Source organism: Myotis myotis, unplaced genomic scaffold, assembly GCF_014108235.1.
Source record: "Myotis myotis isolate mMyoMyo1 unplaced genomic scaffold, mMyoMyo1.p scaffold_m19_p_20, whole genome shotgun sequence".
NCBI lineage: Eukaryota > Metazoa > Chordata > Mammalia > Chiroptera > Vespertilionidae > Myotis > Myotis myotis.
Window position 1 is genome coordinate 13,018,620 of NW_023416325.1, and position 13,186 is coordinate 13,031,805.

General features: G+C 52.0%; 1 protein-coding gene across 1 annotated transcript; it reads left to right on the forward strand.

Annotated features, from left to right (window-relative positions):
- Positions 1 to 725: 725 nt before the first annotated feature.
- On the forward strand, positions 726 to 11,690 carry LRRC74B (leucine rich repeat containing 74B). Its single transcript, XM_036354011.1, has 9 exons — positions 726 to 870; positions 1,170 to 1,312; positions 1,716 to 1,848; positions 2,253 to 2,459; positions 5,471 to 5,580; positions 6,488 to 6,603; positions 7,676 to 7,754; positions 9,680 to 9,775; positions 11,478 to 11,690. Exons 1-9 carry the CDS (start codon positions 726 to 728, stop codon positions 11,631 to 11,633), a joined length of 1,185 nt encoding a protein of 394 aa, XP_036209904.1. The 3' UTR covers positions 11,634 to 11,690.
- The last annotated feature ends 1,496 nt before the right edge of the window (positions 11,691 to 13,186 follow it).

Below are 13,186 nucleotides of genomic sequence, written 5' to 3' on the forward strand. Positions count from 1 at the left end.
CATCCCCAGTGGGAGATGTGCAGGAGGCAGCTGATCGATGTTTCTCGCTCATCGATGTTTCTAACTATCTCTCTCCCTTCCTCTCTGTAAAAAATCAATAAAATATATTAAAAAAAAAAAAAACAGAAGTGACCTCTGAACCCACACTTGAAGATTCTGAAGTTCAACACAGTTGGGGAGGAACGTTCCTGGTGGAGAAAGCTGCATATACGATGCTAGAGCATGAAAGAACTGGGACCCACAGAGAGCATGACTGGCTCCAGAGAGGAGGGTGGCCAGGCTCTGCAAGGTTCCCCAAGCCTTCCTGAGTAATGCCCTCCTCACAAACTGCCCACATCCCCCAAGTGCAGGAACTAACAGCCCGGAGTCAGGAACTTCCCCCAACCGTGGGAAGGGGGGCGATGCTGGAACCGCGTGAGATGGCAGGGAGAAGAAGCACCGCAAAGCGCCCCCCACCCCCCACCCGCCTTGCACTCAGGTCTTGTCCGCCTAGCTAAGAGCGGACTCAAGTTCAGAGCAGACTAGAGGCGGTTTCTGCAGCAACCAACAACACCAGGTTGCCCGGGTGACTGCGTCGGTCTCTATTTGCTGCAACAGAAGCCTGTTCGCTGCACACCACATGCAATTGGTTGGTGAAGTCGGAGGGTCCGCCCAAATTCCCTGGCTAATGATGTGGTGTGTGTAGTCCTGACAGCGGTGCCCGCAAATGCAAAATGGATGTAATCATGAGGGGTCCCTGCGAGAAGTCTGGGGAGAGTGAAGAACAGGAGAAAGAGGTGGCAGCGGCGGCTACGGCAGCTGGGCGTCCTGCAGGAGTCCCAGAGGCTGAGGATTCAGACACAGATTCGGACTCTAACCTGGAGACAGAAGGTGCCTGGGGCAGGGCCTGCTAGGCTGGTCTCACCTTTGGGGCTTCTTCGGCAGGAGTGGGAGGGACAGGCTGGGATCAAGTAGGCAGGAGCTCAGCCCTCCGTGGGACACCTACAGCATAGCCGGTGGCGGCAACTCCCTGTGCCTTCCCTACAATGCTCCTGGGGCATCGGAAGCTCCACTGTTAGAACACGCTACAGAGTGAAATGCTGGGCGGTGACAGCGGACAGGGGAACCCTTGGAAGGTGGCTGGCTGTGCCTGAAGAGGGATCCACATTCTTCTCGCTGTCTCCTTCTAGGCACCCATGGGCTCAGAGAACTGGTCAAGGACACCCTCTACCTGAGGTCTTGCCGGGCCCACGGTGCCGTGCCCGTTTCCTGCTTTCTGCGCCAAGGGAGAGCCCCAGACCTGAATCTGCGGCACCGTGGCCTGGGGCCCCAGGTACCCCTGGAGGGACCTTGGGGCCAGGCTTGTAGGGACAGGAGCTGGGAGGCAGCAGCCATGGGTGTAGCCCCTTCCTGAGCCTGTCCCAGGCATGTCCCACCCAGGTGGGTGACAGGTGGGATCAGGGCTTTGAAAGAATTCAATCAGGGCTGGGGAGCCTGCAGTGGGCACCTAACCTGCTGGAGGGGGGGAATCAGGAAAGGCTCCAGGAGGTGGGATCTAGGTGGAACCTAGAACAGGAAGCAGGGTTCCCCTGGGCACGTGGAAAAGGGAGGGCCTTCCAGCTGGAAGGCACCAAGTGGGCTGAGCCCTGAAAACATGAGCAAAGGTAGCAGCTATCTACGTCTGGGGCCTTCAGCCCGGGGAATGATCAGGCCTTTCAGGCCCCTCTCTGTCCTAGGGGGCCCGGGCTCTGGCTCCTGCACTAGCCTCCAATCCCTATGTCAAGCGGCTGGACCTTCGGGACAACGGGCTCCGTGGGGCCGGCGCAAAGGCCCTGGCGCACGCCCTGAGCAAAAGCAGCAGCATCTGTGGTAGGTGGGCAGGCTTGAGTCCTCCCTTTTCTGAGGGGTGTACCTGCCCCCAGAGCTTCTCACCTGGGACCTGCTAGTGTTGCTGGGGAGGGGACCTCATCACAAGAGTGGAGTTAGACCTTCTGTGGTTCACCCAAAGCTGATGCCACTCCTTTCCTGACCAACCCCACGCCACCTACTCACCTCCTCCCCTGGCCAGCACACTCTTCATATGGTGACCTCCCAGTGCCTGAGTGCAGGTGGGACAGTCCTCTGACACACAGGTAGGGGCTAGGCAGGGTGAGAGGAGGGAGGGTTGGGTGGGTGTTTGGTGGGACTGGATCCAAATGTTGCCTCTGCCATTAATAAGAAGGGTGACCCTGGGCAAGAAGCTCAGTGGTGACAGGAGTGGTGCCAATCCCCAGATGTGGACCTGTCGGAGAACCAGCTGGGAGCGGTGGGAGCCCAGGCCGTCTGCACTGCCCTCATGGCAAACCCTGCCATACAGAAAGTACAGCTGGCAGGGAACAGCCTGGAGGAGCAGGCAGCCCAGTACCTTGCTGAACTCCTACTGGCCCACACGGGCCTGAAGTCCCTGGACCTGAGCTATAACCAGCTAAATGACCAAGCAGGTAATACCCGGCCAAGGCCACCATGAGACACTTGAGCTCATCTTCCTGGGGCAGAGGTGGGTGGAGGTTGGCAGGACCCATCTGAGCATCCATGCTCTGGCTCCTGCTCCCCAGGTCCCACAGAGACCTGCCCCTCTCCCACTCCTTCCACACAGGACTCTTAATCTGCTCCACGAATATCTCACTGCTTGCTGCAACACGTGTTGGGAGCTGATTGGGCCAATAAGAATCTAGCCATGAACAAAACAAAGGTCCTGGCCTCAAGGAACACATATTAACAAGATAACTCTCCATAATTATTGGTGCTACAAAAGAAACAAACAGGGCATGATTCTAGAGAAAAATGGGAACCACCCATTAGAGGGGTGGCCGAGGTGGCCTCTGTGCAGAGATGACATTTAAATCGAAATGAGCAGGGTGGGGAGGAATCAGCCATGGAAAGGTCAGAGGGAAAGCATTTTCACGCTTTTATTGTCCCTCTGAGGGACAATAAACATGCAGGCCTATTACCCAGACTGGCAGACATCAGGGAGCCAGGAGAGAGTGGCTAGGCCGTGGGATAGAGAGGCAACAGGGGGCTGAAGGCTACAAAACATGGCAAAAGGCATGAAGATTTTATTCTAAGTGCTGTGGAAGGCATCAGTGAGATTCCTTGGCCTTACTACTTTCTCTCATGCTCCAGGGCCATTGCATGGGCTGTCTGCTTTGCCAAGAACATGGCATTTGACCTCCCTGCCCCCAGCCACTCCAATAAATTATAAGAATCCCCTGGGACCCTGGGTTAGGAATACAGATCCTTGGGCACCTGCTGAACCAGACTTGGGGGCAGGGGATGCATCTGCGTCTTTACTGGAAGACCAGGAGATTTGTCTGGTCCAGAAGGTTTGGGAATCACTGCTCTCTCTCAAGCTGCTTAGAGTGAGTGGGGTGGCACAGCCTTGGCCTGTGAGAAACAGCCCTAGAATTTAACGGCCAGAATGTCAGTTTGCCTTCTAAGAAAATTATTGTGAGACGTCAGTGACAAACTTCCAACAAACTAAATATAGGCATCCCTCTGGGCCTGCACGGTCCGAGGACAAGCACCAGAAAGGTGGCCAGGATGGAGGGGGCTGGAAGCTAAGGCACTGCAAAGGCTACACAAATATGGAGCTGTGTCCCCAGCTTGGAAGAGGACAGACATAGTGGGGTCATTTGTTCCCCTGAGAAGGATCTGACTCCCTTGAAGGGTGAAGGAGCTTGGGCCTCAGTCTCCCCACATGACCCATGGTAATGGTTGCATTGGAACTACAAGAAGTCATTTCATACATGGGTATAGAAGAAACTTCTCACCCCCCAGCTGTTCAACAAAGTAGGGGCTTCCCTACAACATGAGGGGCCACCGCCCTCTCCTCCCAGCCCTGGAAGTGTCTGAAGAAGAGGAAAGTACCATATCTGAGAACCCGCATACCTGCAGGAGTCAAACCCAGTCCTGGGTGGGGTCTGGAATCCCAGCACACATAGTACAGGGAGTCTTTGCCGTCTCTCAGTTGCTCTCCAAGGTGCTACAGGGTCTGCTGGCCAGTGTTCTGGCTGAGCGCTCTGCTCAGTTCATCTTTTTTCATCTGTGCATTTCTTCAACCCAGACCTGTGGGGACCATGGAGAGGGGTCAAATTAAGATCCCAAATTAAGTCCCTGTGGGACTCCCAAGCTGATGAGGGAGACACACTAGGCAGAGAGCCTGGAAGGATGAAAGCTGTCAACACGAGGCCCAAGGTGGCCCAGCCCAGTGGGCAGGAAAGGCTTTCTAATGCTAAGAGCTCAGGTTAGAAGGATGAGGAGCTGTTAGCCAGGTGAAGAGGGAGCTCAACAGTTCCACGCAGGGGACAGCCAGGAGGGGAGTTGGTCTGGCACTTTTGAGACCTAGAAGAGGTCAGACTGGTCGAGTGCCCACAGAGTGAAGAGCGGGGTGGGCGGGTGGCTAGGGCTTCTGTCCACTTAACATACGAAATATCTTTTAGGGTTTCTCACTCCACACACCGCCCTCCACCGTTTCCTTTGCCTACCACCACCGCCTTCTCTCCACGACAACGGTGCCAGTCTTGTCACCTCTAGCCTAGACCATGGCATCAGGCTTTCAGCTAGTCCCTCACCCTCTCATATTTGCCCCCACCAACCCTAGTCCACTCCCTACACCCACTAAGGAATCCAGCCTTGTCACCCCCAACACACTGTTAGTGTGTGTGTGTGTGTGTGTTTTAATCCTCACCTGAGGATATTTTTCCATTGATTTTCAGAGAGAGTGGAAAAGAGAGGGAAAGACAGAGAGAAACATCAATATGAGAGAAACACATTGACTGGTTGCCTCCTGCACACACCCTGACCAGGGCCCGGGCCAGGTAGGAGCCTGCAACTGAGGTACATGCCCTTGACCAAATTTGAACTCAGGACCCTTCGGTCCGCAGGCCAAATCTCTATCCACTGAGCTAAACTGGCCAGGGTTAGCCTTGTTACTTCTTAAGGCCCTCCCTGCCTCCTCACCAATGATAGGGCAGTGCCCAAGACTTTTGGCCCAGCATTCAAGGCCTCTTAGCATCTCTTAGTTGCCCATCACTCCTACCTCATTTCACTGGCTTCCCCTCACCCTGCCCAGTGCCAGGCCTGCGTGCATTTCCACCAGTGCCCCATGCTCCCTGCGTACATTTGGTCTTTCCTTGTCTGCTCTCCTCTATGTGTGCAGACATTCAAGGTTATCGCCTCTGTCCTCCCTGTCCTGACATCCCCACAAATAGGGTTAGCACCTATTCTGTTCCTATGCATCCTGTTTGTAGTTTATAATAGTTCCCTTCCCATTCATTTGTACTTATCCCTCCCCTATTAAATATGAAATCCTTGGGGGCAGGGCAAGCCCATGTTGGGTTCAACTCTGTGATCCTCATGCCTAGCAGAGACCCTGCCACACAGCGGGCATCAGCATCATTTTTTGAAGGAATGTACAGAGTGAATAAGAAGGTCTGTCTTGGTGTTTCGGAAGGGGAGACGCTTGGACCAGCCTTGGCAGAAAACACAGGACTCACCGAGCTTAACATAAGCTGGAATCATCTTCGAGGCCCAGGAGCTGTCTCCTTTGCCAGAGGACTGGGGGTATGAGGCCCCCATCCACCCCACAGCCAGTCTGTCTCTTGAAGGCAGGTCTCCCAGGGAGCAGCTCCCCATCATTTCAGCTCTTCAGAAAAGAGACTTGGACCTTTTAAGCAGAGCTTAAGGGATATTTTGTTAGGGGTCTTTTATTTTTCCAGACCCATTTTATGACTTCAGTACACTGTGCCCAGTCTTACATCATTTACTGAGGAATCCGCAGCTGATTACTACACACATTCCCCAGACATCATAGACTCTCCCTGTGGGGGGCACATGCTCCCTATGGGGCATGCACAGGTGCTTCTCTGAGTGACACGCTTAGATCCCAGCACACATTCTAAAAAGCCACCTGCTCCCATGGTTTTGGTCCAAAGGCCTCAGGAATGGGTGGCTGCAGTCTCTTCCAGGGTGGCACAAAAGGCCTGTAATGCCCTCTGTGTCAGCTATCTTTTGGGGGTCCTCTTCAGGGAATGGCAGCTGCTGTCTTGCGCTCCAACAGGGGCTGAGTTGGGGTCCTTCCCCAGAAGGTGACAGGTCTGTCTTCACGGCATCCCCACAAGCTCCTGTCCTGCTCCCCATCATGGCCCCCTGGGCAGGTTTCACCCAACTCTAGGCCCCTGAGCTGCTCTGTGCCTTGGGGTACCTGCCCTCAAGAGGTCCCCAAGCAGGCGTGGGGCCTGCTCACTGCGTCTCTGGGGTCTGCATTCACGCCCACACCCACCCTCTATGCTGTGCTTCCGGTCGTTCTGCTCTACTGGTCACCATCATCCAAGCCCCGAGACTTCCCTGGAACCTCTGTCCTGCTCTCAGTCTGTGCTCTGCACCCCGGGTGTCCTGGGCTCGAAGGCTGTGGCTCTGGCTTTCTCCACTGTCGATTGTGGTCCCATGGCTTTGCTCTTTTGTATCCCAGGCAAACATCTTCCTGAGAGTCCTGGACATCTCATACAACGGCTTTGGAGACCCTGGAGCCTCTGCAGTGGGTGAGGCACTTCGGACCAACAATGTGTTGGAGGAACTCAACATGAGGTGAGGAGCATGGGGTGCCCCCCGTGTCACAGTCTCAGGGCCCATAGCCACCCTAGGGACCAGGGGCTCCGTGATCTTGCTGCTGTTCACCACTTCAATTCCCAAACTGATCACAGTCTATGATGGGCTTGAGCCACAACCCAGGAGCACCTAGCTCCGTCCTCTCATTCAAGGTCATCACTTATACACTGGGCTCATAATTCCTACCACACAGGCAGGGGCTGGGAATTGCAAATGTATGTAAAGTCTCTTCAGCAGAGCCTGGTGTGGGCTGGGTGCTCTGTGTGAGTTTTCCTCCCTTTCAGAAGAGGAGCTGACTCTGATAAGTGGGTCTACATGCATGCTCTGCTCAGCACGTGCTGCTGGGGGGTGGGGGGTGGCCTGCAGTGTGTGCTGCTCCTCTCTGCCCAGGCAGACTCTCAGCCCCCGGTTGGTAACCAGAGGAGGGGCCACAAGTCCAGAGGGAAAGAGAGGGACAGAAGCCTGACAGGTCATGCTGGGGCTGCCAGGTTGAGCCCCTCCCAGGAGCTGCAGACTGAACAGGGCCTGTCTGCTGTAGTCCTTCCCTCCCTTCCTCCCCGTGTAAGGAGCCAAGGCCAGAGGAGTCCATGAGAGATGCTGACATTTGAGGCCAGAGCTGGGGTCTGAGAAGTCAGAAAGAAATGGGACTGGCTCCAGAGACAAAGTGCCATGCTGAGGTCCAGCAAGAGGAGGAGGAGATGACATGGGGAGGGAGCTGGGTGGTTTTCAGAAACAGCCGCCGTGATGGTGATAGGTACTGGGGGCCAGCTCTGAGAACACCTGCTGAGCTCTGAGGGTCAAGGAGCAACAGCTGGTGGGGGTGGGGAGAACCTCTCCAGATATGTATCTGAATGCTGGGAGCCTCCAATGAAGGAGGATCACTATCCAGCTTTCACACCCTGCCCTGCCCAGGGTCCCCGGAGCATGAGTGGAGGCTGGGGTTGAAACCCTACCTAGGGGATGCACCAGAGGGGCCAGCCGGATCCTGGGACAGCCTGGCTCTGTGCAGCTGCACGGAAGATAGCACAATACACATGTTTTTCTGTTGCAGCAACAACCGCATCTCTGTGATGGGAGCCCGGAGCCTGGGCCTGGGCCTCCGGGTCAACCAGACACTGAGGATTCTTGTTGTGAGTGCTAGGCTGATGGGGAGGCCCCAGCAGACCTGCCTGCGTCTGTCCACACAGATGCTTCCCCTGTCACATGAGCCCACCCCAGTGGCAGCAGGGAACACAGGTTCCAGAGCCCAGATGGGGGAGGGGCCTCCTGCATTCCCCTTTTACCACGTCTTCCCCTTGCCACTCACTCACCCATCTCTAGCCTGGTGCATGCGCTTCTTCAGACTCCTCCCTGCTCCATCCTTCCCTCCTGGTGGCATCACCACATCTCCCACCTGTCCTTTCTCCTTCTCAGCCCACCAGAGTGCTGCTCTGCTGCTGATGATTGAGGCACCCTTGCCTCCCCTTCATCTTCTCCCCTGCTCTTCCTCTGGCCTTGCTAGAACCCAGGATCAGCCCAGGTGCACTGTTGCCACTACTCAGACTTACCTGAGGCCCTGTGTGCACAGCAGAGGTTTCCTTCCTCCAGGATTGCCAGTGGGGACGGAGCAGCTGAGGAGAAGACAGAGAAGCGAGGGTGCAATGAGGATAGAGCAGCTCCATGAGAACCACTGTGCCAACAGCATGTGCTCAGAGGATAGTACCACCAGCTCCGGGGGGGGGGAGGGGGGGGCATCCAGCTCTGCCTGACCCTCAACTCCCTCAACTGGCACAGGAGCCCCCTGCAGCACTCCCATCCCCAGCCTGAGGCTCACTTCTCTCCCACCCCCTACCCCATCCTGCTCTAGAACCCAGACCTCTCTCTCTTAAGATCTGGATCCAAATTTCCACCTGCTGGATGGTCCCCCCGATGTCTCATAGGCACATGGGGTTCTCAGAGTCCAACCTGAACTCATTATCTCCCTCTAAAGGCTGCCTCATGGTGTGTGTAGACGGGGAGGGCTCCTTTTCATCCAGGCAGAAGCCTGTCCCTCCCTCTTTCCCACATCTTCCTTTCCCCTGAGGAGCTCTCAGGCTACCTGCTCCTCCTTCTCACTTTCCCTCCTGGAGTTTTGTTGACCTGCTGGTTTCTCATCTCTAGCCCTTTCTTCCCACCTGCTACCAGGTGATCTTTCTAAACCAGAAATATGCCTCTGTCCCTCCCTGCTTTAAACCCATCAGAGGTTCCCTAGTGGATAAAGTCAAGCTTAGTATTGTGTCATTTGCAGCCAGGATATGGGCTCTGCCAACCTGCCTCTCCCTCCTGCCTTGAAATGTACTTATCTCACCCAAGCTCCTTAGAACTCTCCAGACAGACTGTGCACTTTCTTATTTCTCTTTGCCCCTGTTGCTCTTCTAGCTGAAATGCCCAGCTCCACCCACCTCATCTGTAAAGCTCAGCTCAGCTATTTGACCACCCACCCAACCTTTACCTCCCAGGTAGAGTTGGCTCACACGCATTCTCATTACACTTATCACACTGCATTTTTATGATGTTTCTTTTTTAAAAAATATATTTTATTGATTTTTTTAGAAAGGAAGGGAGAGGGATAGAGTTAGAAACATCGATGAGAAACATCGATCAGCTGCCTCCTGCGTACTCCCTACTTGGTATGTGCCCGCAACCAGGGTACATACCCTTGACCGGAATGGACCCTGGGACTCTTGAGTCCGCAGGCCGACGCTCTATCCACTGAGCCAAACCGGTCAGGGCTATGATGTTTCTTTTTCCTCTCCTCCCCCAGTGGGTGAGCTCTTTAAGCGCAGGAGTGTGTCTTGTGTGTCTGCATCTTGGCATGTGGCAGAGCCAGGCACTCAGTGTCTATTTCCTCTCTTCCCTGGCCCTGAAGCCTCACCCAGGGCGTTCTGTCTGATGGAGACACCTTGTGAGTTGAGACAGTGGGGCTATCCTGAGGCACATCATCAGAGACACGGAACCCCCAATCTTCCCTTTTGGGGTGCTCTCCCGGCCTCCCTAGGGTCAACTTTTCTCAGTTTTGTGTGTGTGTATTTCTCAGATGTCCAGGAATCCCATGCGAAGTGAAGGCTGCCTGGGTGTCCTCAAGTCTGTCCGGGATAATCCAGCGTCTGCCCTGGAACTGCTGGACTTCTCTGTAAGAACTTTTCACAGACCTCACCTCTGAGCCTCCCCACAGCCCTGAGGTATAGTTAGAGGAAGGAAGTGGGGCCTAGAGAAATAGAGGCCCTGCCCGGATGCATGGTGTGGCTGAGTCTGAGTCCCACACCAGGCCTGAAAGCAGGTCATAACGCCACTCTGGCTCCACTCCCAGGCCTGACTGCAGGTACTGCTGTGGCCTCCCCTCCGGCCCTGCCTGGGCTCTTCATGGGCTGAGAGAGCACAGGTGGCTCAAGAGGCACAATGCTCACTGTTCACCAATATTTGGATTTGCGGGTTCAGCACCTGCAAGGCGGCCCCCTCCCCCACCTTCCCTGTACTGCCTGCAGGCGAATCATGGTGCTGGGAGACTCATTTGTGTGGCTGTGAGGGAAATCGGGACCCGTTTTCATTCAATTTTGCCTTTTTTAATATAAAAACAAATGTCACTCTTTTCTAAGGCAATTAACATTAAGGAGAGAATCCCCAAATATGAATTATTAAAAGAAAGTTGTCACAAATCACTGCTTATTCCACCCTGATTTATTTAAGTCCAGACTTGAGTCAAAGTCTTTCCAGATATTTTTTTACAGTTTCAGTCCTTCAGGCTTGGGACAACTGGTTTGAACATCCTTATTCTTTCCTTCTGCCCCTAAATGCCTGGTCTTTTCGGCGCCAAAGCCAGAAAAGAGCTTGCCATGACCATTTTCCCTCTACTCTGATAATTCCTGTCAGCACTGGACTATATCACTCTAAAAAAATGGAATGATATATAAAATTGCCCTGCCAGCCGAAACCGGTTTGGCTCAGTGGATAGAGCATCGGCTTGCGGACTGAAAGGTCCCAGGTTCGATTCCGGTCAAGGGCATGTACCTGGGTTGCGGGCACAACCCCAGTAGGAGATGTGCAGGAGGCAGCTGATCGATGTTCCTCTCTCATCGATGTTTCTAACTCTCTATCTCTCTCCCTTCCTCTCTGTAAAAAATCAATAAAATATATTTTTTTTAAAAAATTGCCCTGCCAAAGTACATGCTTATTTAAAGCAATGCATGTTTATTTTCAGAAGCTTTTATATAATAAAAATAGAACAGGATTTGCCATCAGACAGGCCTGGAACCAAGTCCTGAGCCCATCATATGGGATCTTGGATCCTGAATTAGAGACCAACACTAATCTAGGTGCAATGTTCTATTTTCCTGTTCCTTAACTGTTACCATTAGTCTAATCTGACTCAGGTTTTATCCTCAGCTCTACGGGAAATGCTTCTGAATCCTTATAGTTCTTGTAAAACCTGCCCCAGAATTCAGTCTCATCTTTATATTCAATGGGGCTAATATCTATCAACCAGGATCACTGTGAAAACAGAATGAGATAACAGACCCTCTCTTTTCCCCGGCCCCTGTTTTTCATTTTTTTTATCTACAAGCAACATTTATGCTGAAAAGTGCACATAGATTAAGGGCAGAACTCAGTGAATTTTCACAAACAGCATATATCTAATAATCAGCCCCCAGCTCAACAAACAGAGCAAGTCCCTAGAAGCCTCCCTGGAGCCCCTTCTCTTCTTGATTTTAATAGTTTGGGGAGTGATACCACTGTCATCCATAGGGAAGAAGCTGTCCTAAGGAGCTTCTACAAGACCTCGTGTGTGTGAGTAAAAAAGTCAAGTTCTCAGAAAGTGATCCTTGGTTTCTCCTCAGGGTATCCAGGTGCACAGAGAGTTTGATGACCTCGCTAGCTCATTGAAGGCAATTCTTCCAGGGCTTTGCATAAAGACTGACGCCGGCAGAGTGGAGTACAAAAAAGAGTTACTGGCAGTCTGGAGACCGTCCCTACCAGCGTCGGCCCCTAAATGACTGTGGAGTGCAGCTTCACAATGTGTTCTTTTTTTTTTTTTAATATATTTTATTGATATTTTTTACAGAGAGGAAAGGAGAGGGATAGAGAGTTAGAAACATCAATCAGCTGCCTCCGCATGCACACTCCCTACTGGGGTTGTGCCCGCAACCAAGGTACATGCCCTTGACCGGAATCGAACCTGGGACCCTTGAGTCCGCAGGCTGACGGTCTATCCACTGAGCCAAACCGGTTAGGGCTCACAATGTGTTCTTACCACTTGAGTCTGCATTGAGTCACCATGTCAACCAGGTGGTAAGTCTCATGGAGGTGATCTTCACGATGACTCAAGACACCTGTATCCTCCTTTCCAGCCCCAACCACTGCACGAATGGGGGCCTTCCGTTGTTCTCCCTCATTCCTGTGACGCGAAGTTGTACAATGTGCCACGCACTGAGCTGGGCATGGGGCCAAAGTTGCCCAAACAAGTCTCTGCTCTGGGGACTTACCTTGGGAGACAATTAAAATAGAAGGCGGTGTGCAACTGGCATTCCCAAACTCAACTTGCCATGATGCAGACTGTCACAACATTTTGGGAAGGCAATTTATCAATAGGCATTGAGAGCCTTAAAACTGCCTGTGTCCTTTGATCCGGTGGTCTGACTAATCTGCTCTACAGAAGTAACGCTATTTCTTATAATGAAAATTGGAAATAACTTAAATGCCAAATAAGAGGGGATTGGTTTCTAAGATTTGGAACTTTGCAAACATGGAAAGCCAAGTGCTCAAAGTACAGTGAGCAATTTGTGAAAATGCACAAGATTAATATTAAGAAAATCAGGATAAAAAATCAGATCTGCAAAAGGTTAAACATGGAGTTACCATATGACCCAGCAAATCCACTCCTAGAGAAATAAAAACATATGTCCACACAAAAACTTGTACACAAATGTTCACAGCAGCATTATTAATATCTGCAAAGGGCAAATGCTCACCAACTGAAGAATGGGTAAATAAAACGTGGTATATCCATACAAAGGCAATAAAAGAGTGAAATTTGGGATGACAAAATGTTCTAAAATTGCTGTCCAGTGTGGCTCAATTGGTTGGAGCATCGTCCTGTATACCAAAAAGTTCCCAGGTTCAATTCCCAGTCAGGGCACATACCAAAGTTATGGGTTCAATACGGGGTTGGGTGTGTGCAGGAGGCAATGGATTGATGTTTCCCTCTCTCCCTTCCTCTCTCTAAAAAATTTTAAAAACATATTTTTAATATTCTGAAATTTTGGTAACAGTTGCATAATTACACGGATATACTAAAAACTGGAGGCCTGAATGTTTATGAATTTTAATGTTTTTAATATGTTCCTGCATTTCCACACTTCCTACTCTAAATATGTGTTATTTTCATAATCAGAAAAATAAATAATACTTAAAAACACAACCTGATACAGGCTACAATTCAGTTGTGTACATGGTGTGGTTGAAGTCTGGAGTAAAGTGAGTGCTACATCTTGAATTATGACCCTCCCCACAGTTCATATCTTAAAAGCCCTAACCCCCAATGTGACTG